Here is a 22,355-nt window from a genome sequence, read left to right on the forward strand (position 1 = left end):
AATAATTACCAATCTACACACAGACAACAATGGGACCCCAACTTATAAACTCTAATAATGCCTAATGATTAAAACATGTACCTCATTACATTATCAGTGGACAAAATAAGTCTTTATAAAAATGAACACTGTCAGAACTTTGGTATATTACACCATCAGTATTTTTACCAAGTTGCCAGTGCATTAGAAAGTGTATAAAGTGAAGCCTGATGCTGCTTTATGGCAGAATGGTCCCAGTGCCCTCCACACAGTGAAGTATGCTGATTATTGATTAAACCCTTTTATCGATTTCTTCTTCTTTTTTTAATTGATTTTATATTACTCAATATAGATAAATACGCAAAGATGGGAATCCAGTATGTGTATCAGAAAATGTCTGATTGTATTCCCCATTACACCCCTAGCATTGATTTAAGCATTCACCATTTGCTGCTGAGGAACATTTGATTTGACTGAAAGCTCTAGAAAAAAAGACGGTAAATGGACATGAGACCAATTTCACAAAGACACATAATCTTTGAATTTAGCTGTTAATACTCCGATCAGTTAGATGTCTAAAAGTATCTGCTGCACAAAAGCTGTTTAGTTCCTGACATTCTTAAGCAGGGCTAATTACACAAACATGAACAAACTTATACTGATAAAAAATGAATGTTAATTGTTCGTAGCAGAAGTGCACCTCCCAACACTTCTCTGGACCCCTAAGTATGAAGAATAAGTAGAAAATCAGCTAGTGAAACTTCAATAGTCTGCAAGTGAGACTGTGTATAATAGAACATTTTGTGTTTGCAGAGAAGGTAAAGCATCTGACTATAACCCAGTCTAAAACTTGGTGTAAACTAGCCCTTTGACAGCATAGAACAGGGGTGTCAAACTCATTTCAGTTCAGGGGCCACATTCAGCCCAATATGAATGAATGAATGAATGAATGTTTATTTCAGTTAAATACAAAATACAAAACACATACATATTAAAAAAAAAACAACAAAGCAAAACACATACATATTAAAAAACAAACAAACATAAAATTAACACATTTTGTAACTGAAAAAAGGAAGAAGCTGAGGCCGGAGGCTTATTTCTGCTTCTCCTATTCACATCCTTAGTCCAAGTCCACACCTGAAGTTGCAGCAGGTAAATACTTAAACACAAATTATACTACATTCAGTGTTATAAGTCATTTTGTAATCATATTACTTTTATAGCCCTTCATTATTTGACAAATTAAAGTCTTTTTTGAAACTCGACAGTGAGCTACACAGTTTCACTTCATCCTTCAATTCATTCCATAGCTTGACACCAATAACTGAAACACTGTGATATTTAATGTTTGTTCTTACTTTACATTTTTCAAACACAAACATCCCTCTTAAATTATAATGTCCTTCTCTTAACTTAAAAAAATTTCTGAATACAAAAAGGAAGGTTTTTACTTTTAACGCGAAACATAAATTCCATTGTTTCTAAATACACAATATCAAAAAATTTTAGTAAACCAGATTCTACAAAAAGTGGATTACTTGATTGGAGATAACCAGCTTTGTTTATGATTCTAATAGCTTTTTTTTTTAAGTTTAATTATCGGGTCTATATTAGTTTTATACACATTACCCCATATTTCCACACAGTATGACATATATGGCATTACAAATGAACAATACAATATATGCAAACATTTTTTGCTTAACAAGTCTCGAGTTTTATAAAGAATCGCAACAGCCTTGGACATTTTCCCACTTGGTAATATCTTTTGCCAAATTTGGACCGACATTAACAAAAAAGTCATTAAATATGTTCACGATGTCCTCAATATTTTCCATCACAGTGTCACCAGTTTTAACAACATATGTAGAAAAATCCTTTTTATTACTTTTTTTAGTCATATCATTTAACACTCTCCAAGTGCCTTTAATATCATTTTTGTGTATTTCCAACAACTGATCATAATAGGCTTTTTATGTGTTCTTATGATTGCTGTCAATCTATTTTTGTATCTTTTATATTTATTCTCTTTTTCTTTCATTCTGTGCTTCAGAAATTCCCTATAGAGCCTGTTTTTCTTCTTACAAGCCCTTTCCAATCCCGTAGTTAACCATGGTTTCTTATTCTTTTTAAAATTTTGCCTATATTCTTTCACAGGACAATGTCTGTTGTACAATGTCAGGAATATGTCTAAGAAAGCATTATATGAATCATTAACATCATCTACATAAACGTCATGCCAGTCATAATTTATTAGTTCCTCGTTTAAGGCCATAATTGCTCCTGGTGACTTTGTTCTAACCAAACAAGGTTTTTGCTTATAGTTGGGTAAAGATAATTTGTTGTTCATTTCCAGTTGTACAAAAACTGGCAAATGATCACTTATGTCAGTCCGAAATAGACCACTCGTTATTTCACCATCAATAATGTTTGTAAAAATATTATCAATCAATGTTGCGCTTTCCAATGTGATTCTACTTGGTTTTGTAATTACTGGATGAAAACTCAAACTAAACATAGTATTTACAAATTCTGCCGTTTTTGCATGTTCATTCCATTTCAGTAGATCAATGTTAAAGTCACCACAAACCAGAATCACCTTATCACAATATTTTTCATATAAATCAGTAATCACCTTATTAAATTTCTCAATGCATGACCCCGGTGTCCTGTAAATACAACTAAGAAATATGTTTTTGTGTTTTTCCATCTTAATTTCAACCGTTACACATTCCATCAGATTGTCTATAGCAATTGTAAAGTCACCATTTATCTTACATTTCAAATCATTTAATACAAATAGGGCCACGCCCCCTCCTCTTTGATTGGCTCTGTTTTGCCAAAACATTTCATATCCTTCTAATTCATCATGTAACCCTTTCTCATCACTCAGCCAAGTCTCTGAAATTGCTATTACACTAAATTTATGCTGAAATTGTTGCAAATAATCTTTAATTTTATCAAAATTACTATAGAGACTCCTACTATTAAAGCGAATCACCGAAAAACCCTTAATTTTGGACTTATACTTGTCTTCTGAATAATATTCACATGTTGTTTTAATGCTCTGGTAGAAGTGGGTCTCTGGATCAATATCATTCTCTAAAACAGGGTTTGTGATCTTGAAAGTCAAAAGACTTAAATTCAGTGTATTCACACATTCTCATATTTCAGTCCCCAACAGTAATTGACTTCATAGCTCCATCACAACAAAAATCAGATATGACATATCTCCACTGGTCCACCTCTGTACTTTGTTCTTCATTTTCATTTGTATTGATCAAGCTCAGTTATGTCTCTAATAACAATAACTTTCGCCCGTTCAGGAGTACCATTTAGTCTTATCATTACCTTACAGTTTCTTACCCACGTGTCTTGGATTTTTTTTTCCTTTTTCAAGATTCTTGCTTGTCTTTCAATTGCAGCATTTCTCTTTGTTAAATTTTCATTTATGTACACCCCTGTGCCCTTAAGTTTTTTTGCATGCTTAAGCACTTCAATCTTCTGTTTTCTACTCACCAAATGAATAATAATGTTTGGCCTCTTACTCTGTTTTTGGGGTAAGGTGTGACAAACAGCTATATCTTTACGGTGTAAAGGAATATCTTTGCTGTTTAAAAACTTAATAACTTGTTCCTCCAGAGAGTGTAATTCAGTGTTTGATGCATCCTCACCGTCCTTGTCACCTGCTGTGATGTTTGCATAAGTGCGATGGTTTGTCTTTAGTCCTGTTATCATTAGATCATCCATCCTTATGCACTGCTCCAAATCGTCTACTCTTCTTTCCAGTTCGTCTATTTTCTTGTCTTTTTCCCTGATCACCGCCTTCAATTTCCGCATTTCCTCAATTAAATCCAGTAGTCCCGTCTGTTGTTTTGCCACCTTGCTTAGTTCCTCAGACATAAAGTTCAAAGACTTCTTAACTTCTTCCATGTCTTCTGCAAGCTTTTTAGTTGCCATGTCTCCTGTGTTAGCTTGGCTCCTGGCCTAGCCTGGTAGCTGGCTACTAGTGGTGGTAGCTCCTGGCCCGGTAGCTTACCGCCGGTGGTGGTGGCTCCTGGCCCGGTAGCTGGCCACCGGTGGTGGTAGCTCCTGGCCCGGTAGCTTACCGCCGGTGGTGGTGGCTCCTGGCCCGGTAGCTGGCCCCCAGTGGTGGTGGCCCCTGGCCCGGCAGCTGGCCCCCAGTGGTGGTGGCTCTCAAGTATATGATCTCAAGTGGGCCGGACCAGTAAAATAATAACAGTGGAAAAAAGTAAAATTAAATTATGATAATGTTAATATCTACAAAAATCAGAATAACATGAACAACTGGAAATGTCCTACGAAAAACAACTGCAATTTTAACAATATTATGCCTCAGATTATCAGTTTATCATTTACAACTTACATTACAATTACAAATACACAAAACATTTAATAACAGGCAGAATATTGGTAAAATTGCATTTATTTATCTTAAGACATTTCAGGTTATTCACATTTTTTGTAAAATAACAGTTTTTTAGTTTAAACATTTTCATGTAACTTCATTTTTTTACACTAAAACAAAGAGAAAATTTGCTGTTTTCATTATTTATAGGTTTAATATGATAGTATTTTACTGGTCTGACCTACGTAATATCTTTTGGTCTTTATGTGGAATCAGAATTAAAAGGATTTTGTCATCCGCGGTTGTTAATATCTTCAGTGTAATTTTTGTATTTCACTAATCCATCCTACGGGCCAGACTGGATCCTTTGGCGGACCGGATTTGGCCCCCGGGCCGCATGTTTGACACCTGTGGCATAGAAAGTGACACTCCTATGTAGTACTATATTATGTCCAGGAGAGGTCACTATCACTCTGAAGATGCAGTAGAAGCGAATGGGCAAATTTAGAATTAAGCTTAAAAAGTCCAGATGAAAAATAGAAACTCATGTAAATTAAAGAAAATACAAATATTTCCATCACATTATACTACCATGTAAATCAGTTTTGTGCGTATTAATCCTATGTCGCGGATGAATTGGCGTAGCGATTTTGCAGATGCGGTGACATGGTCAACTGTTGTCAGTCTGCACCAATCAAACAGTGCACGCTCCGTCACGTCTCCACGCACTCCCCTGTCAAGCGCGCGGTGTCACCTGTTGCACTTCAGCCTGTCAGAGTTCGGTCCACTCACTCAGACCGGATCCAAGTCCACTCACAAAGTACAAAAGTAGGAACGCAGGGAGCTGCAGGTATTTAAGCAAGGTAAGGATCTAGTCCTCTGTTTGTTTCGCAGTGGTAGTGTGGACGTTTTCAACCTGGTTGACGGAGTTTTTTTTTTTTTTTTTTTTTTTTTTTTCGCATTTTGCAGCCGCATCTCTAAACCAACATAATACTCCGTTTTGAAGTTAATGTTTAAACTGGTTGAATTTCCTTCCTTAGTTTCTTTCATGGAAACTTAATATGCTATGTCCGCCTAAAAAGGTGAAACTATGTTTAGAGCACTAGGAAAGTGGACTCTATTTTGGGGTTTAGTGTCATCTGGCTCTGAACTTTCAAACAGGCGAGGAGGGAAATACTATGTTACGCCTCATTTTAATTAGTCTAACTAATCCGCTAGCCATGAGCAAGTTAACTGAAAAAAGATTAATACTCGCCATATTGTATAGTGATTAAAATAGTAACCAACACTGATTGCAATGGTAGAAGCAGTACCATTAAGTTTCTGTTTATTTAATGTGAAAAACTTATAATTTCGTTTTCGTGAAGCACCGTGAGCTGCATTTGTTCCGGAGGCACTATGCAAATACAGTTTATTACTAGCATTAGCTTGACATGCTCCATAAATTTGTTTCTATTGAGGTATTGTCAGACAGTAATACCAATATGCAGGATAAGAGCTACTAATGTGTGGATTTTAAGTCAGAATGGTGGAATTATGACGTAGTAGCTTCTGGACAAGATAGGTATGGCACCATAAGTAAATGATTAAATAATTAGGAATATGAAATAGTCTGTCTGCTAAAAATAATTTATGTCAGATTAAAATAATTGATATAAAGTGAAATGTGAGGTGTAGAATGTCATTTAAGAGCGTGTTCTGTACCTTTTAACTTGATACTTGGGCTCACATTAAAGCCCACAGACTGCTTCACTGGTCAGAAGTATGTTAGGCTTTCTGTAATGCGTCCACTCTATATTGGTGGTCAGAGATATGAGCTCATCTGTAATGTGAAATGCAGACATGGCGTCCGTGCCCTTCAGAAACACCCCCCGCCCCCTCTCCCCCTCTCTACTTCTACATCCCCTCCTCTGGCTACATACAACAGCAGTTGTTCAGAAACTGTTGGCAGTAGTCTGGGAGTTAAGGTCATGATGAGGTTCTTTGTCCAACTTGAAGTTTATCCAGTTTCAGTTATTATACCGATTTGATCTTTGGATGAGGAAGAGCAACTGAAGATTGGATGCTTCTGTGGGGTTGAACTTCTTATAAGAACATTGTAGATTTGGTAAATATTTAATCTCCTCAACTAAAATTTTTATATCTAGGCTATCTATTATGTTTTAATGTTACTTTTCGTTTGTGACTTTTGTTTGGGATTCAGTCGGTCTTTGCAGTAATTTGGTGAGGCTGATTTCTCAGAACTGAAATTACGTTCCATTTCCATCATTATTACTGTAGTAGATTCTGTTCAGTGTTTATAGTGTATGTCCTGCCTGCTGTTGTCGGTCATAGAAGCAGAATAGCTTGCTCTGTCTGTCTGCACAATTTAGTGCAGGCATTACGTCCATATGCATATGTATCTGGAGGGTGGGGTCAACAGTAGAGTGTCTGCACCTGCCAGCTGATGTCCAAATTCCAAGACAAATATAGCATTGCCCATTTGATCATACAAACACACACAGTCACACAGAGAGAGTCGTAGGTTATCACAGCAGTATGTCTGACATATACACAGAGTACCATTAAAAGCTTCACCACATGCTGATAAAGACACTGACAGACTCACAATATTTGAATTTAGCACAAAATCAAGCATTAAATATCAACATTTCAACAACTGTGAGCAATGTAGATGATCCTTATACTGTACAGGCCTGATTACCTCCGCCGAGGAGGTTATGTTTTTGCCAGGGTTTGTTTGTTTGTTTGTCTGTCTGTTTGTTTGTTTGTCTGTCCGTTAGTGTGCAACATAACTCAAAAAGTTATGGACAGATTTGGATGAAATTTTCAGGGTTTGTTGGAAATGGGATAAGGAAGAAATGATTAAATTTTGGTGGTGATGGGGGGGGCCCACGGGGGGGGGGGGGGGGGGGGGGGGGGGGGGGGGGGGGGGGGGGGGGCACTGATCAGCCTTGGCGGAGGTCTGCGCTCTCCGAGTGCTTCTAGTTTCTGTTTATTTTTTGTAACCTGTCTTTGAAATCTTTTTCAGTCAGATCTTGTTATTTGCTTATTTGTCTGTAAGGCATGTGCATATTCTGAAACTAGCCAACAGAATGAGGTAATTTGTGATCCATTTGTCAACTCACTGAAAATATACTTAAAAGTGCTGTATGTAAGAATTATGTTCCAAGTAATCCTAAAATGGCCCTGACTGTCACCAGACATTAAGGAATCATGTTCATTTCAAATACTGATATCACTGACAGTCAGAATATTTGCATTTGAAAAGCTAAGTGTCAGCCCCTAAATGTTTATGTTGTCATTTTGTGCTTTGGTCTGATGCTCCACCCGTCACCCATCTCCCAATCATCAAGTCACTAGTGTTTCAGCATCCAGGTTGCCAGTTCCCACTGAGGTGCAGCTATGAACATTTCTGATCATTAATGTCTAATGTTACTAACCTAAAAGGCTTCTAATTATTCCCAAATACCTTGTGACAAAGGGAGAAACAAAACAAGGATACGTATAGGAAATGCTTTTGAAACATGGAGACAGCTGAAAGCGGAGAAGAATTTGAAGACCAATGCCGACTCTGCTATTGTCTCCCCTGGCTTTCAGTGACTCTTACTGGGTGGTGAGACTGCTGGCCCAGGCTGTGATGTCTTCTCCCAGGTGGAGTCACGGTGTTTTCTCATGGGCTAAGCTATGTTGTTTTCTCTCAGGCCGGGCTGCGATTTTTTTCTCCTGGGCCAAGCTGCAGTGACCCCATGTGGGGTCACGACCCCACAAGGTTGAAAAACATTGAATGTAGTGAATACAGAAGAATAGCAAATTGTCACTGTTACGTAGTTTAATTTTGTACATCCACCAAAAGATTTAATTATTCTAGATTAGAGAAGTAACGGTATGAAAATTTCATATCACGGTTATTATGGCCAAAATTATCACGGTTATCATTATTATTGCGGTATTGTTGAAATCTGCTCAAAATGTTCAGAAAGTATGTATATACACACTGAAATAATTTAGCCAAGTTGCATTTTGAAAAAAAAAAACAAACAAATAACATGCACAATGTACTTTCTGTTGAAAGAAACATTAAAATATTAACATGTAAACATCAAACATTCAAATGTGCATTAACGGTGCCAAACTCATGGCCTTAAGAGGTATCTGCACTAGAGGTGGGAAGAGAGAGAGAGACGTATGGGACGGAGGTACGCATGCACTCGGACCGGGTCCATGGGTTTGAGCTGGGTCGTGTGTATCTCCGTCCCATACATCTCGCTCTCTCTCTTTCTCTCTCTCTCTCTCTCTTTGTGCATTTGGACTGGGTCCGTACGGGAGCCCGCTGTCCCCGAATCTCTGGAGCGCTGTTCGTGCAGGTGCCTTCTGCCATGTTTTTAGAGGCCAAACATTGCAAACTGTGCATGCACACCTGGAGTGCTGCTGCTTTTTAGGAAATGAGCAGTATCGTGAGTTCTCAAAGTGCGGTAATCAAACACGGTTTTCATGATAATTAGAGTTTAAACAGTAAATACTAACCGTGAATTTTACTGTGGTTTATCGTTATACTGGTAATCATTACATCCAAGCCCGGATTAACCATATGGGCAACTGGGCAATTGCCCAGGGGCCCGCGATGTCTGAAGGGCCCTGGGTAGCTCGGGCATAACGAAAATATCTGGTTATCTTTTGCTTATAAATGAAACTGTCCGCTGTCCGGAGCTATTGCACTGCACAGAAACCCTGCTCCTGCTGTCTGTGACCGTGAGCTGAGACCCTCTCCTCATTGGTCAGTCCAAAAACCTTGAGGAATCTTGAGGATAAAGGTTGGAGATATCCTCCTCTGATTCGTCCTCCGGTTCGAGGGCGGCAGCCCGTCTCCCCGAGCGGCGTTTGGGGTATTTTTCCCGACTGGGGAAAAGCAAAGGGAGGTCAGGGACGGAAACAGGTCATGCACAGGCAGGCTATCACTCAGGCAACAGGACATAAGGGCTAGACAAATACTCACGTACCAGAAAGTCAGGGCGAGAAGATTGAAACCAGGAAATCCAATGAGGCAGACAAAAACCGACAGGGAGCAGGCAGTAGGCAAAAAACCGAGGAATCCAAAAAGGGTCACAACAGGCAGACAAAACGAACAAACGAGGTCAAGACGCTGGTAAGAACTACAAGAGTTACAAACTGGCGTCTGACTGAGGGAAGAGACAGGGTTTAAATACACAAAAGGGAGGGAAGACAACTAGACACAGGTGGAGCAAATCAGGGCGGAGAGAGGTAATCAGGTAAGAGGTCAGGGAGAACAGGGAACAGGAAGTAAAGACGACAGACAAGACACATGAGGGGAAACTTAACAAAATAAAACAGGAAACGACAAACAAAACATAAAAGACAGACGAGACCAGACTAACGTCTGGCTGCGGGTATGACACTTTCTTCGCCAATGACGAGATTTTCCGTCAATCCGTGTTTTCACTGTTATGCTATAGTTGGAGGTGTTGCGGATCATGTGAAATACTTTCCTTAGTCCAAAAACAAACAGTTAAGCAGTTTTTTTCGGAAAAATGAAGGACGGGTTTAAACGCTTTTTGCACTGGAGTCTCCGTATCCCATGGCAACACATCCAGCGGCAGTCACTGAATGAGGAAGTGCAGACTGTGCAGGAACCGCGCGCAGTTTCAAAAGCCTTAAAGATGATTATGGAGACAGAGTCTGACAGTTCAATATGAGATGGAGCTACAGAAGAACCATTTAGAGACAGGAACGGAGAAATAGAAGGTGAGGGAGACGGACACGGGAAACACGGAGTGGCTCAGGTCCGACACGGAGATGGGGGGGGGGGGGGGGGGGCACGGAGCGACACGGAGAAAATGACAGACAGGAGGAAGAGAAAAGAGACATTTCTAGGGGACATTCAAGGAGAAGACAGACAACCAGACGTGGGACAAGACAAAGGACAGCTAGTGTTCATCTGTTAGAGTGAGTTCAGATTCAAACTGAGGACACAGAACAGATTCAGCTATAGAATGTCAGCAGGGACAGAGGTAAGACACTGTTGGATTTAGCTTTTGTATGAAATAAATAAATAAATACATATATTCATCCAAAGATAAATAACTACATGTCCATATAATTATTTACAGATCAAACACAGCAGGTGGTCCAACAGGAGGATGTGGTGCAGCCAAAGAAAGGCCAGAAATCTGCAGTATTTAGTGAATTTGTTTCTTTTTTTCTTGAAAATGAGGAATATTGAAGTGTTTATATCAAAAAGCTAAACTAATATGTTGTTACTTATAACTGATGTATGTCAAAGTGTAAAGTTTAGAAGGAACCTGGTGCTTTAGAAGATGTTTGGTCTAAAGTTTGGTGTGGATTCCACTAACATTTTGCGGAATGATGGAATATCTTAGAGCTGTTTGTTATTGTTATTGTTGTTATAATTATTTTATTTTGTGATTTTGAATACAGTGTTACGGTTGGTAAAGAAGAAAGAGTCAAAAATGTAAATAGGAAATCAGTTTTATCTTGAAAATCAATGTCTTTGAAAAAATTCAATTTTCTCAGTTTTTTGCTCTAAATTCATTTTTTTCCTGAAAATGACCAATATTCAAATATTCATATCTCACGAACGAATGAAGATAGAATAAAATCGTTTTTTGTGTTTAAAAGTTGAAGTTCTGTTCTTTCTTTTGATGTATTCAGTGTTCACATACTCCTAACACAACATTTTCAGTGAGCCTCCAAAGATTAGTGAAAATGACCAAAAAGGCTGGCGCTGGCTACCAACTCACTGGAAAATGCTCTGGCGGGGAAAGAGTTAAAATTCATATCTGAGTCTATCAGATTATGTTTGTGTTTTGTCTGTGGGCTTTTTCTGACGATTCAATACATTTGTGTTGGCAAAAAGTGTTCTTAAATATATACTGGATACTTTGGAAATGGTTTCTTATTTATTTTTTGTGAAAATGGAGGACACTTCCCTCTCTTTCTAATGTAGTGGATCAATTTTAGATTATACTGATGCTAATGTGTTTTGTTTTCATATCATATGCAAGTGAGTGGCCTTGACAAGAGGCTATAGTGGTGCACTTGTAGTTCTACGAGCATTTACACATTTGTACATCAAAATGCATTTGATGATAGTTAGATATTGAAGTATGGGGTATATTTACATATATTCCTGGAACTTATTCTGTATTTTGCCAGATTATAGGGATCCTGGGGTTGTGATGATAGGGCCCTTGAATATTGTTGCCCAGGGTACAATGAAGTGTTAATCTGGCCCTGATTACATCCCTATTCTAGATATATTCTTTACCAAGGTTTTCTAAATAGTCTGTTATAGAGTAACCACCTTGAGGAATCAAGACACTTGTTTTTCACTTTCTAGCCAAAAAGGACTCCTCAGACAAAAAAAACCTGCCAATCCCTAGAATACAGTGTCAATGTTGGGGAAAATAATTTCAAAGTACAACTTAGAGACTGACCTAAAACTGGAAGAGACTGAACTACACTAAAGCTGCACTAGGGAGAATTTAGTCAGATTATATAAAACTGCTTACAAAATGACACATTGACAATGTTCATGCGATGTGAAATTATACACTACCAGTCAAAAGTTTGGACTCACCTTCTCATTTAAATGACATGAGGTGGACTGCAGATGGCCAACAAGTGCTCAGCATCACTGGGAACTCCTTCAAGAATGTTGGAAAATATTTCAGGTGACTACCTCATAAAGCTCATCGAGAGGATGTCTGGAATGTGCAAAACAGTAATAAAAGCGAAATGTGGCTGTTTTGAAGAATCTAAAATATAAAACATGCTTTGAGTTATGTCGCACTTTTTTTAACTACGTACATAATTCCATATGTGTTCTTTCATGGTTTTGATAACTCCAGTGAGAATCTACAATGTAAATTAGTTATGATAATAAAGAAAAGCCAGGTGAGTCCAAACTTTTGACTGGTAGTGTATAAAATTTAAAAAAAGGATTCAAAAAGGACAAAAAACAGCCACTCTGTTGAGTTTTTTGCAAAATATGTGGTCAAATGGGCTTCAGTTAAAGGTGAAATAAAAATAAGACCACAGTGTTTCTTGTGGAATTGATCCTGTGGCAGTGTGTAATCCTGGGGGGGTCGGACGGTTTTTGTCCTACTTATTAATAGGTGGTGGTGGGGGATATGGGGCGGTACCTCACAAAGGGTACGCATGGCACGGACCGCTCAAACTTAACACTCATTTACCTTTTCCCTACCTACTGAATCTTCGCAAACTTTCATTTGAGAGGGCAGGACATTTGTCCTGACCTATTATATATATTATACATATGTATAATAAGTAGTAAGACGACGGTGATGATTTTTTTGTATGGTGTGGTAGCAAAACCTTACCAGCGGAAACAGTGGAACATGTACATTTCTTTTACGGCCTAATAATTGTATTCCATATCCAATTGTACATAGCAAAAAGTTAAGTACTACAGAAAGTACTTGAACCACTTGATGAAACTAGTAGTTTAACTAACTTGACAAGCCAGTAGTTTAACTACATGTAGACCACTTCTGCCCTGTATACACTGGATATTCCATAGCTTTGGTTAAAAGAGTTTCAGATCTTTGCTGTAAGAGAGATCTTAACTGTTTTGCCAACTGATGCTGCTGTCTACATTTAAAAGTGTCTTGTGCCGTAAAGAGACTGACAGAAATGTAGACAAACAGGGAGTGAGTGTGTTAAAGTAACTGTGTGAGTAAAAGCGAGTGAGGAGACAGACTGCTATTGTCATTATGCCCCTGCGTAGCCCAGACTACATGGTAGTCATAGGAACAACATTCTTTCCTATATAGTCGGGGAGCAGCCAGTCTTCGAGTGTGCTGAAACAGGAGCACCTCATGTATTTGCGATGTCCATTAAATACTCCCTCTGCACCATGGCAGACATACCTTCATAATTTTTTCACCAGTGTAATGGTTGAATAACCCATTATTAGTCTGTATAGATTGGAGTAAAACCACAGTGAAGTGTCCAGCTTTATAAACATAAGCTGCTCAGAATCAGGACTGAATTACCCATTGGTGGAATTATAGTGATTGAGAAATGATGAAAATTAGCCCCAGCCTTTACATGAGATGTTAGCATGTACACAACACAGAGCACCAAGTCACCAACTCAACACAAAGTGATTTAATTAAGGTGATTATACTTAATCCATATTTGAGTTTACTGTGTTTACTAAAAGCCTCTATATGAATCTCCATACAAAAAGCCTCTAAAGTCTGTCTCCGTAATCATTTAGTTTTGAAAATACTCAGGTAGCCCCTTTGTGGGAATTTGCAGTCTCATTTTGGAAGATACTGGTTTTAGTCAAGACTGGCTGAAGTATTTTATCAGTGATCTGGTATAATTGGCTGATAACGTTGATGCATTATGTGTTTTTTAAAACATGGATTTCACTAGATAATGTAAATGCTTTATGTTGTACACAACACCAACGTCTCAACCAAGTTAGAATTTTTCTTTGTGGTTATTTTGTTATCAGATGTCAACACTGTCTTTATCTGCCAACGAATGAACCAAAGCACGGGAAAGCTTATGAATTGGATCTTTTGGAGACATTGTTTCCTTATTTATATAACAGATGAAGAAAACTTGAAGAAATGGGTTTTTTCCCCTACCACCTTTTCTTGACTTTAATTGAAAATGGAAAATTTGACTTCTTAAAGTGCACTCTTATCATGTTTTATTAAGGCAATGGTTTCAACATTTACACCTGAAATAAGATTAATTCACTGCATTTCTAAAAGCCAGCAATACAAAACTGAATCCAATACTCAAACTGAGGAAATAACATGTTTAGCCCTTATTTTGATCATTTTGCAAAAGTATTTTATAGTTCACACAATAAATGTTTAAAGTTCAGCACATATAAGAATATTACAACTTAAATGTCTAGGTATTACATGTGATGGAAAATGTCAAATAACAGTAAAAGTAAACCAATCCATTGGTTTAGAAGTTGGTGTAGCAAGGAATAGTGGGACAGTACTATGGCCTTGCCTGATGATCCAATGTATCTTGTGCTAAAAGAGATATGAATGAAAGTGGAGTTAATTTCGTTTTTCTAGCATTTAAGTTAGATAATTTCACTGACTCATTGTGGCTGCAAATTAGATTTTTTTCACTGTTAGGAACCTTCCTAAGCAAAATAGAAGCTTGTATCTTGGTACTTGTTGATCTGATTCTGTTTTTATCCCTCCTAACATTTTGCTGTGTATCTATCTGTCAGTTTCCCAGAGCCTCAGCCAGCCAACCACTCCTCTGAAGAGCCCTTTAGTGGCAGCCAAGAGGAGTGTACTCTGAGTTCAGAAGGCCAAAGCTCATCAGTAGTCACGATCCAAGCCTTTTCACCAAGCCCTCCTCTACCACCACCACCTGCCCAAGTCAAGGAGAAAACCCCAACACCTAAACTGTTCACTCCAAGCAAGCTCAGTTTCACTGTAAGAGCATTTATTCACACTGTACTGTAAATGATTCTACTTTTTCCTGTGTCATACACATAATGCTTATAAGTAAACAAATATGGTGCTGGGTACTGGTCGTTGGTCATTCAGTCATTCATTCATCGTCAGCCCTGTGATGACCTGGTGGCACAGTGTCCAGGGTCTACCATACCTTTGTCTGGTGGTAGCTGGAGTAGGCTCCAGCACCCCCACAATTAGGGCTGGGTAAAAAAAATCGATTTGATCGATCTTAGATCAATTTCTTTTTAATTTTGCGTAATCGATTAACAGTGGATGAGATCGATTTTTCAGAGCAAGACCAGGATTACGTGGAAGCGCGAGCGGCTCCGTCTTGCGAACCCCTGGGGGTTTTGGTCTCGCTCGTGACGGCTCTGGCGCAGAAAAGAAGCGGAGGAAGGGTGGGGAAAACCCCTCCGCTGGCGGTCCCCCCGGCCTCAAACTCGAACCCACAGTGTGAAGGAACTGGCTGCCAGAGGTTCCCCGTGGTCAGTCGTGGAAGCCGGTCGTTCGTGGAATAATAACTTGGATCCATACTATCACCTATGGCTGAGTATGGGGTTAGAGGAATAGTAAAGTGACAATGACTGACCGCTACGCCACCCCCCCCAGTGAGTAGAAGCCACCAGCCATAAAACAGAACAAAGATGACGAAGAAGCTCGTTCTGAGCCACTGTAGAAACATGGGAATGTTTCTGTCCCGTTCATTATTTAAGAGCAGATTCAGCTACTCCCTGCTGAAATGTCATATTTATTTCCTTTCTAATATCAATATTGATACCAGTATTGATGTGTTGCATGACTGCAGTAGTCAGATAATCAGGTTACAACTCAAAATTACACTAAATTAATTTGAATCAATCAATTAATACTGAATCGAATTGATATTGGATCGAATCAAATCTAATCGTGATCAATCGATTCAGAACCTTATTAATCGAAATCAAATCGATTATGGAAATTGGCCATGATACCCAGCCCTACCCATAACCCTCTGGAGGATTAAGAGGTTCCGAACATAAATGAATGAATGGTATCTAGTGCTGCAGTGTTGCAGAAGTAAGAGTAGAAGAGAGACACTGAAGGTCTTGGGAACAAGGATAGTTTTACATAAAAAACAGTCACAAGTCCTCTACATATAAATCAATGTACAAATCATTATCATGGATGTTGACCATTATATTGGAGTTAGCTAATATCACCAAAGGACCCGGTCCCAGCACATAACAGAAATCAGTGCAGAATTCAGGTTTGTACATGACCATGCTCACACTGAGTGTTTGATGTGCCTGTAATTAGCTGTTGTTATCTCTGCTTTGTTTGGCTCAAAAATGGTATATTTTTCTATGCCTGACATTTTTCTTGTCTGTTTTAGACCTCCCAGTCAGGAGGCAACAACATGAACCTGTCAGACCTTCCTACCTTCACTCCCAGTGCTTTCCCTCCCAGCGCCTTCAACTATGAGCGACCAAGACATTTTATTCAGTCACAACCGGCCTTTCAGGCTCCCAGCTACGAGAGTGTGCTGAGGGAGTCCCAGGAGACCCAGACTAACTCCTCTCAGAACATAATAAGTTCCCAGAATACTTCAAATGCTGCTGAGACTAAATTGATGTCCACACAGAGCCTGGCATTTTCTCAAGCTCAATCAGTGTCTAAAACCATATCCCAGACTCAGTCACAGTTTCAGTCCCTGAGTCTCAGTGAGAGTCAGAGTCAGTCTGTTACCCAGGTGCAGAGTCAGGCCAATGGTACCAGCAAGTCCTCCCCTTCCTCCTCCAGCGTCAGCTCTCCTGTTTCCACCCCAGCCTCCTCTGCTGCTCTTCCTCTGTCTTCCACCTCCACATTGCTCAGTCCTACTGCCAGCCTCTCCCCACCCTCCACTTCCACTGTTCCCCGCAACACCATGCGCTCCACTATCACCCTCACCCCTAGTGTTCCCAGTGCCACAGGCCTGGGCAGTGCCACCCTGCCAGCCAACCAGGACAGCATGTCAGCACCTGTTGCATACCTCTGCTCTGTCCTGCCCTCCCAGTCCTCCTTCTCCCCTTACTCCTCCTCTAAGTTGTCTCCCAGTGCCAACATCTCCCCCTCCCGTTCCCCACTCTACCCCTCCAGCCCTCTCCTCCCCACCAGGGTCCCCCCCTCACCTGCCACCATTCCTCAGCAGCATGTCCCAGTGTCCCCATCCCAGCCCCACACCCCACTCTCTCCTCCCTCCTCTCTCCATCAGCCCAACAATATAAACAGAGTACAGCCTACTGTGGTCTCCCTGCCTGCCAACTACAAAGGGACTCCAAACATGTGAGTCCAACTGCACATGCTCACATGTGCATTTCTACAAACATTTCCCTTGCATGAGTTCCACAGCAACATGGCAGTCATAAAGAATAGCTTTAATATGTTTTATCCACAGTAGTTTATTACGTAAGGCTATGTCGTGCTATAGTTTGACATTTGTTCATGGTTTGATCACAAGTGGAAACCTCTAAGAGAGTGATGGCATATTGAGGACACACTGAGATCTGATCACTCAGATCACATTTGTTAATCACTTTAGAGCTAGCTAGCCTTATTGCTCACACCAACTGTGAGGACAGTTATGCATGAAAATGTGAATTATGTGGGTTTCCATCAACTGCTGTGGTGTAAATTAAGTTACGTTGTATCATCAACAGATGATGCTATTGGCTATATTACACATTCTAATAAACAGAAGAAGCGGAGCCTTCTGTTGCTGTTCATCTAAAATCACAGTGATGTCTTTTTTCATGAATAAAACAAAGTATTAATTCAGTCTCCTCGCCAGTCTACACAGCCTGTTGTACCACACGTGTTTACATGGGTTATCAGAATATCTAGAGACACAGCAAACGATTGGTCAGTCAGCTGATTAATCACATGAGTTAAATGTTTTCTATGTGAGAATTTACTGAAAGAACACATATTTACTCATTTTGAAAAAAGATGGTCACAGTGAATTAAATTTCTAATCTAATGTTAATGGTTAAAACATCTTTTCATTCATAATTCTCTCTTATGATATGATATGATATGATATGATATGATATGATATCTCTTATGATAATTTATAAAATGAACATTATACAACCAGCCTGTTAAAAGGAAATGCTATTTGGATTAGATTTGGGATTATTAGATTGTTTTTTTTTTATCCTTTTTTATTTGCATAGAGTGTGAAAGTGAGATCAGATCATAAGTGGTAACTGATTGATAGATTGAGGATGACTCTTTCTAATGACAGGTATGGAATAACATACTTGGACCTGTCCTCTTGTGACCAGATCATGTGGGTTAGTGCTGAGATTTTAACATGCTTCTTCGGTGATTGGATCTCATTTTTCCACTTCAAGTACATACACTGATCTAATAAAATGAAACATGGTGAAACAAGCTTTCATTTCCTTTGGCATTTCAGATTTAACACAAGCTGGAAATTTTAATAGGCTTTTTTAGCAATATAATGGAACACAGAAATTGTATGAAAGAATGATTAACAAGATGATTTGCTAGATAATATTAGATGGCAACAACAGCAAGTTGCAGTGCAGCATGAAGATTAATTGTTGCTTTTAAGGTGGAGTATTTTCTCGTGGGTTAATACATGAATTTACATGACGAATCAGTGAAGACACTTTATTTTCCTTTTATTGGCTCTTCTACAACATAAACAAAGGATGATTCAGGTGCTTATAACTGAAATTTCAGTTGGAAACCACTTATGAATGTGGTCTAAGTGACTTGGATTCTCTACTTGTACTTGTGATCAAATTACAAATGGTGCATGTTAATACCACATTTGAGTATATCTAGAGGTCAGACAGTTTATCCGTCAGGAAAAGAGAAATTAAAGATATTAAAACTTTATAAATATACATGGAAGGAGTAAATCACTTGATAAAATGCTTTTACTGTAAAGGAAACACAGCAAAGTTACGAGACACTTTGAAGCAATCACTGAAATCTGTACTATAAATCCATTTCTCAGTAAGGGATAAGGATAAAGGATGTTTACCTCACAGATGTTTCCTGAATGTAGTCATTACTTAAAAGAACAAGTACAAGTGTGCCACTTCTAAATAGTGTACAATGAATGTAAAGTACACTTTTTACCTTTAATTATAGTTTAGTAATACTATAGTGTCACTTTTCACTCTGCATTTGTGTTTTTTCCTCTCCAGCCTTCCTAAGCCCATTCTGAAGAAGTCTGTCATTGCTCCCCGGCCATCTTCTGCTCGCTCCACGGATGAAGACATCCAGGGCTCCAAAGATGCCCTGATCCAGGATCTGGAAAAGAAGCTGCGCTCAAAGGAGGCCAGAAGGAGACACAGCCAGGTTCCCATTACAGACTTTATGTCCATGTTAGAAGGAACGATGCATTTGAGTAAAACAAAGGCAATAAATTAACAGCATGGATGCCTGGTTTCTAACAGAAACTGTCCTATGAGGAGCGAATGGCTCGCAGGCTGCTGGGTCCAGACAATGCCTCCTACATGTTCGACCAAGACAATCTGTCAGACTCACAGCTTGACCAGGTACAATTGCAAACTGTCATTTTGTCAGCTGAGTTCTGACACAAGTCAACATTTCTAACAGTACGTCCTCACATTGTACAGATGTGTATGGCTCTTCTGACTGCGCTGAGACATTTATGTTGGCTCTGGCCCAATAACCATTAGCCAATAAGTAAAGGGCACACAGTGTTTATGATTTTGGTTTGAATGACTGCACAGTTTTCCCTCTCAGGGCCTCCCGATGGTTTCACAAATGCTGCCAGTATAATCAGCAGCCCCAGTGAGCCTCTCATGCTGTCATTTTGACCACTTCAGCATGTGTGTGTGTTTTTGTGTTTGTGTGCCTTTGGATTGTTCTGTTAGAAAGCCTCTGTGGCTCAAAGGGCTTTGCACCAGCTATCCTCTGTCTCTCACACACATACATCCTCTCAAGTCAACAAGGTTCATCAGTTTCTATTTGTAGCCCAAGTTCTGAGAAGAGTCCCCTCACTGGTGACAACAGGACTATTGTGTCAACACATACAGTGACCCTCAAACTGTGCTGCTGAGTTTTTGAGTGCAGTTCAGCTATTAGCTGTGACTGAAACACACACACACACACACACACCACTTTTATTGTTTTTGTTGATGTGCATTGTTTTTTTTCTGTTACAGCCAGATTCACCAGAGGGAAGACACACAGGTGGACTGTGGTAAATATACTCTGAAATCCATGTTGCTCGTAATTAATGGTCCAGGTTACCAGCCAGTATCAGGCACAGAATTTTCCAGTTAGTTTTCCATTCAGTATGAGATTATTTACTTAATAGCACGTCACAGTTTTCACAATTGTTTTGTCTCATTATCCAGTTTTTCAACACAAATTAACCACATTACTACGTGAACTAAACTGCTTTTACAATAGTTTGATACAAAATGCATCCATGATCATTATTTGTAAAATTCATAAATACCAGCTAAATGTAGCTGTCTTGTAAAATATATCTGTAGACCAGAACTCTGCTGCATTTTGGCTCAGTGACAAGGAGTTCTCAAACCTTTTAAGCTTAAACACCCAAAGAGATGGAACTAGGGCCCAAGCAGTGCAAAAAACAAGACTGATTTGAAAAGTGCATGTAGGTAAAATATAGTTGTAGTTGTCAATATATTCTACCACTTTCACTGCTGTATAGGTAAGTTACAGTGACCCAAGAGTGTAAATACAGTTCCTGTCATGTACAGCATGACAGGAATTGTTCAGTTTGTTCTTTGTCTCATGATGCTGGTTGGCTTCAATAATTTATAGGTGGGAGAGGATTGTGAGAGGGGGTAAGACTATTTCCCCAAAGACTGAGGGCATAAAGAAGTTCTTTCGTGTAAAGTCACAGCCCACTACTGAACTGGAGCTACTGTCCATGAAGTAGGAATAATTTTGTTTTCAGTTTTCAGTTATCACCTTTGACCACGGGCAGTGATTACATACCGAGTCCCAGTTAAACTTTATTCATCCATAGATCATATTGTCAGTATCATTTAATGAGAAGACGTAAAATGTTTTATTCCATCTTCATGGGCAATAGTGTACTTAAGGCCTGCAGTAGATGTCTAGTAGTAGCCTGATGTGTTGTTTCATTTACAGTTTTACAGTATATCAGAAAACATTTAGCACAGAACTGACATTAGGCATAGAGCACACTTTCACATTCACAGCATTTGTTTGGTGCTACAGTTACATAGCATAAAAGGTGCTTTTTTTTTTTTTTTTAGAATGCGTAATGTATGTATTTTTAAGTGCATTTTACATGATATGGTGGCATAGGGGTTAGCACTTATGCCTCACAGCAAGAAAGCCTTTCTGTGTTGTGATGACCTCTTCTCTCTGTGCTGGGTGGGTTTCCTTAGGTTCCTCCAGTTTTCCCCCATCATTAAAAACAGGTACATATAGGTTAATTCTCCTGTGGTTGCCCCTGACCACAGTATTGATGAAGATCTGGAGTTGGAGCATCTTCAATGGCAGCTCACTACCCCTATTGTGTGTGCTATGTGCTGTACCTAGGTACAATGTGTATATATTAAATTAGGTAAAATGCAGAGAATGAATTTCTCTACATTGATTAAAACATAAGTAAAACTTAAACCTTCAAGTTCATGTAGATTCAATAACAAAGCTTTGCAATCTTATTGTAGATGGCACACAGAGTTAAGGCAGCATGGGCCACTCTTGGCTTAAGTATTTTGGTTACTGAAATCTATTTTGCATCACAGTGGAACTCATGTGTTCAGGTGTGTGTTTGTAATACACTGTGAAGAATTTCAAAGAAGTGGACATGGCTCTGAGTGTCAGAAATGTAAAAATCTGTCAACTATGTAGTGAAGCACTGAGTTAAGCATATGGTTATTTGACACAATGGACATTTCTCTCACAAGGTAACTACCAGATCTTAAAATTCAATTGCTAATTTTAATCAGATAAATCAGATGTCATTGAGTTGAGATCATTTGTTTCAGAGGGTGACTTCTTGACCACCATAAAGTGTCAGGTACTTTATGACATTGTGAAATTTGCAGGTCATCACTGTTTGCTTCAAGAATCGATCATGGAGTCCAGCTTTCAAGATACTATTCACCCACATTAAATTAACCATACTGTCATATACAGAACAGAGACCAGCTGTTTGTCTATGTGTTTTGTCTGTCTTTGTAGTAAGTACTGTTGTGTACATCTCAGTAAAGTTTGATTGGTGAGAGTGAAGTATAACAGCAGTATGAAAAAATAATCTCCTTCCCTGTAGGGGCAGGCACCACTCAGGGACTGATGACAGGGGAAATGAGGGCCCAGTGATCCAGGAGAAATGTTACGCTCCTCGCTTCCTCCAGATCCCTCCAGACCTCACTGTAGAGGAAGGACGCTTCTGTAGGATTGACTTCAAGGTGAACATGCGCAGGCTTCATGATTAACTTTCACTCCCGGCCATAGAATAAGGT

At 39.2% G+C, this 22,355-nt stretch overlaps 1 protein-coding gene across 1 annotated transcript in view; it reads left to right on the plus strand.

Annotated features, from left to right (window-relative positions):
- Window positions 1-22,355, plus strand: part of myot (myotilin) — a 34,803-nt gene that overhangs the window by 4,062 nt on the left and 8,386 nt on the right. The window contains exons 8-13 of the mRNA XM_030145025.1: window positions 14,625-14,835; window positions 16,232-17,160; window positions 19,059-19,212; window positions 19,311-19,412; window positions 20,046-20,083; window positions 22,163-22,301. Coding sequence (XP_030000885.1) covers window positions 14,625-14,835; window positions 16,232-17,160; window positions 19,059-19,212; window positions 19,311-19,412; window positions 20,046-20,083; window positions 22,163-22,301 — 1,573 coding nt within the window. The remainder of the gene's footprint in view (window positions 1-14,624; window positions 14,836-16,231; window positions 17,161-19,058; window positions 19,213-19,310; window positions 19,413-20,045; window positions 20,084-22,162; window positions 22,302-22,355) is intronic.

Source organism: Sphaeramia orbicularis, chromosome 10 (genome assembly GCF_902148855.1).
Source record: "Sphaeramia orbicularis chromosome 10, fSphaOr1.1, whole genome shotgun sequence".
Classification (NCBI taxonomy): domain Eukaryota; kingdom Metazoa; phylum Chordata; class Actinopteri; order Kurtiformes; family Apogonidae; genus Sphaeramia; species Sphaeramia orbicularis.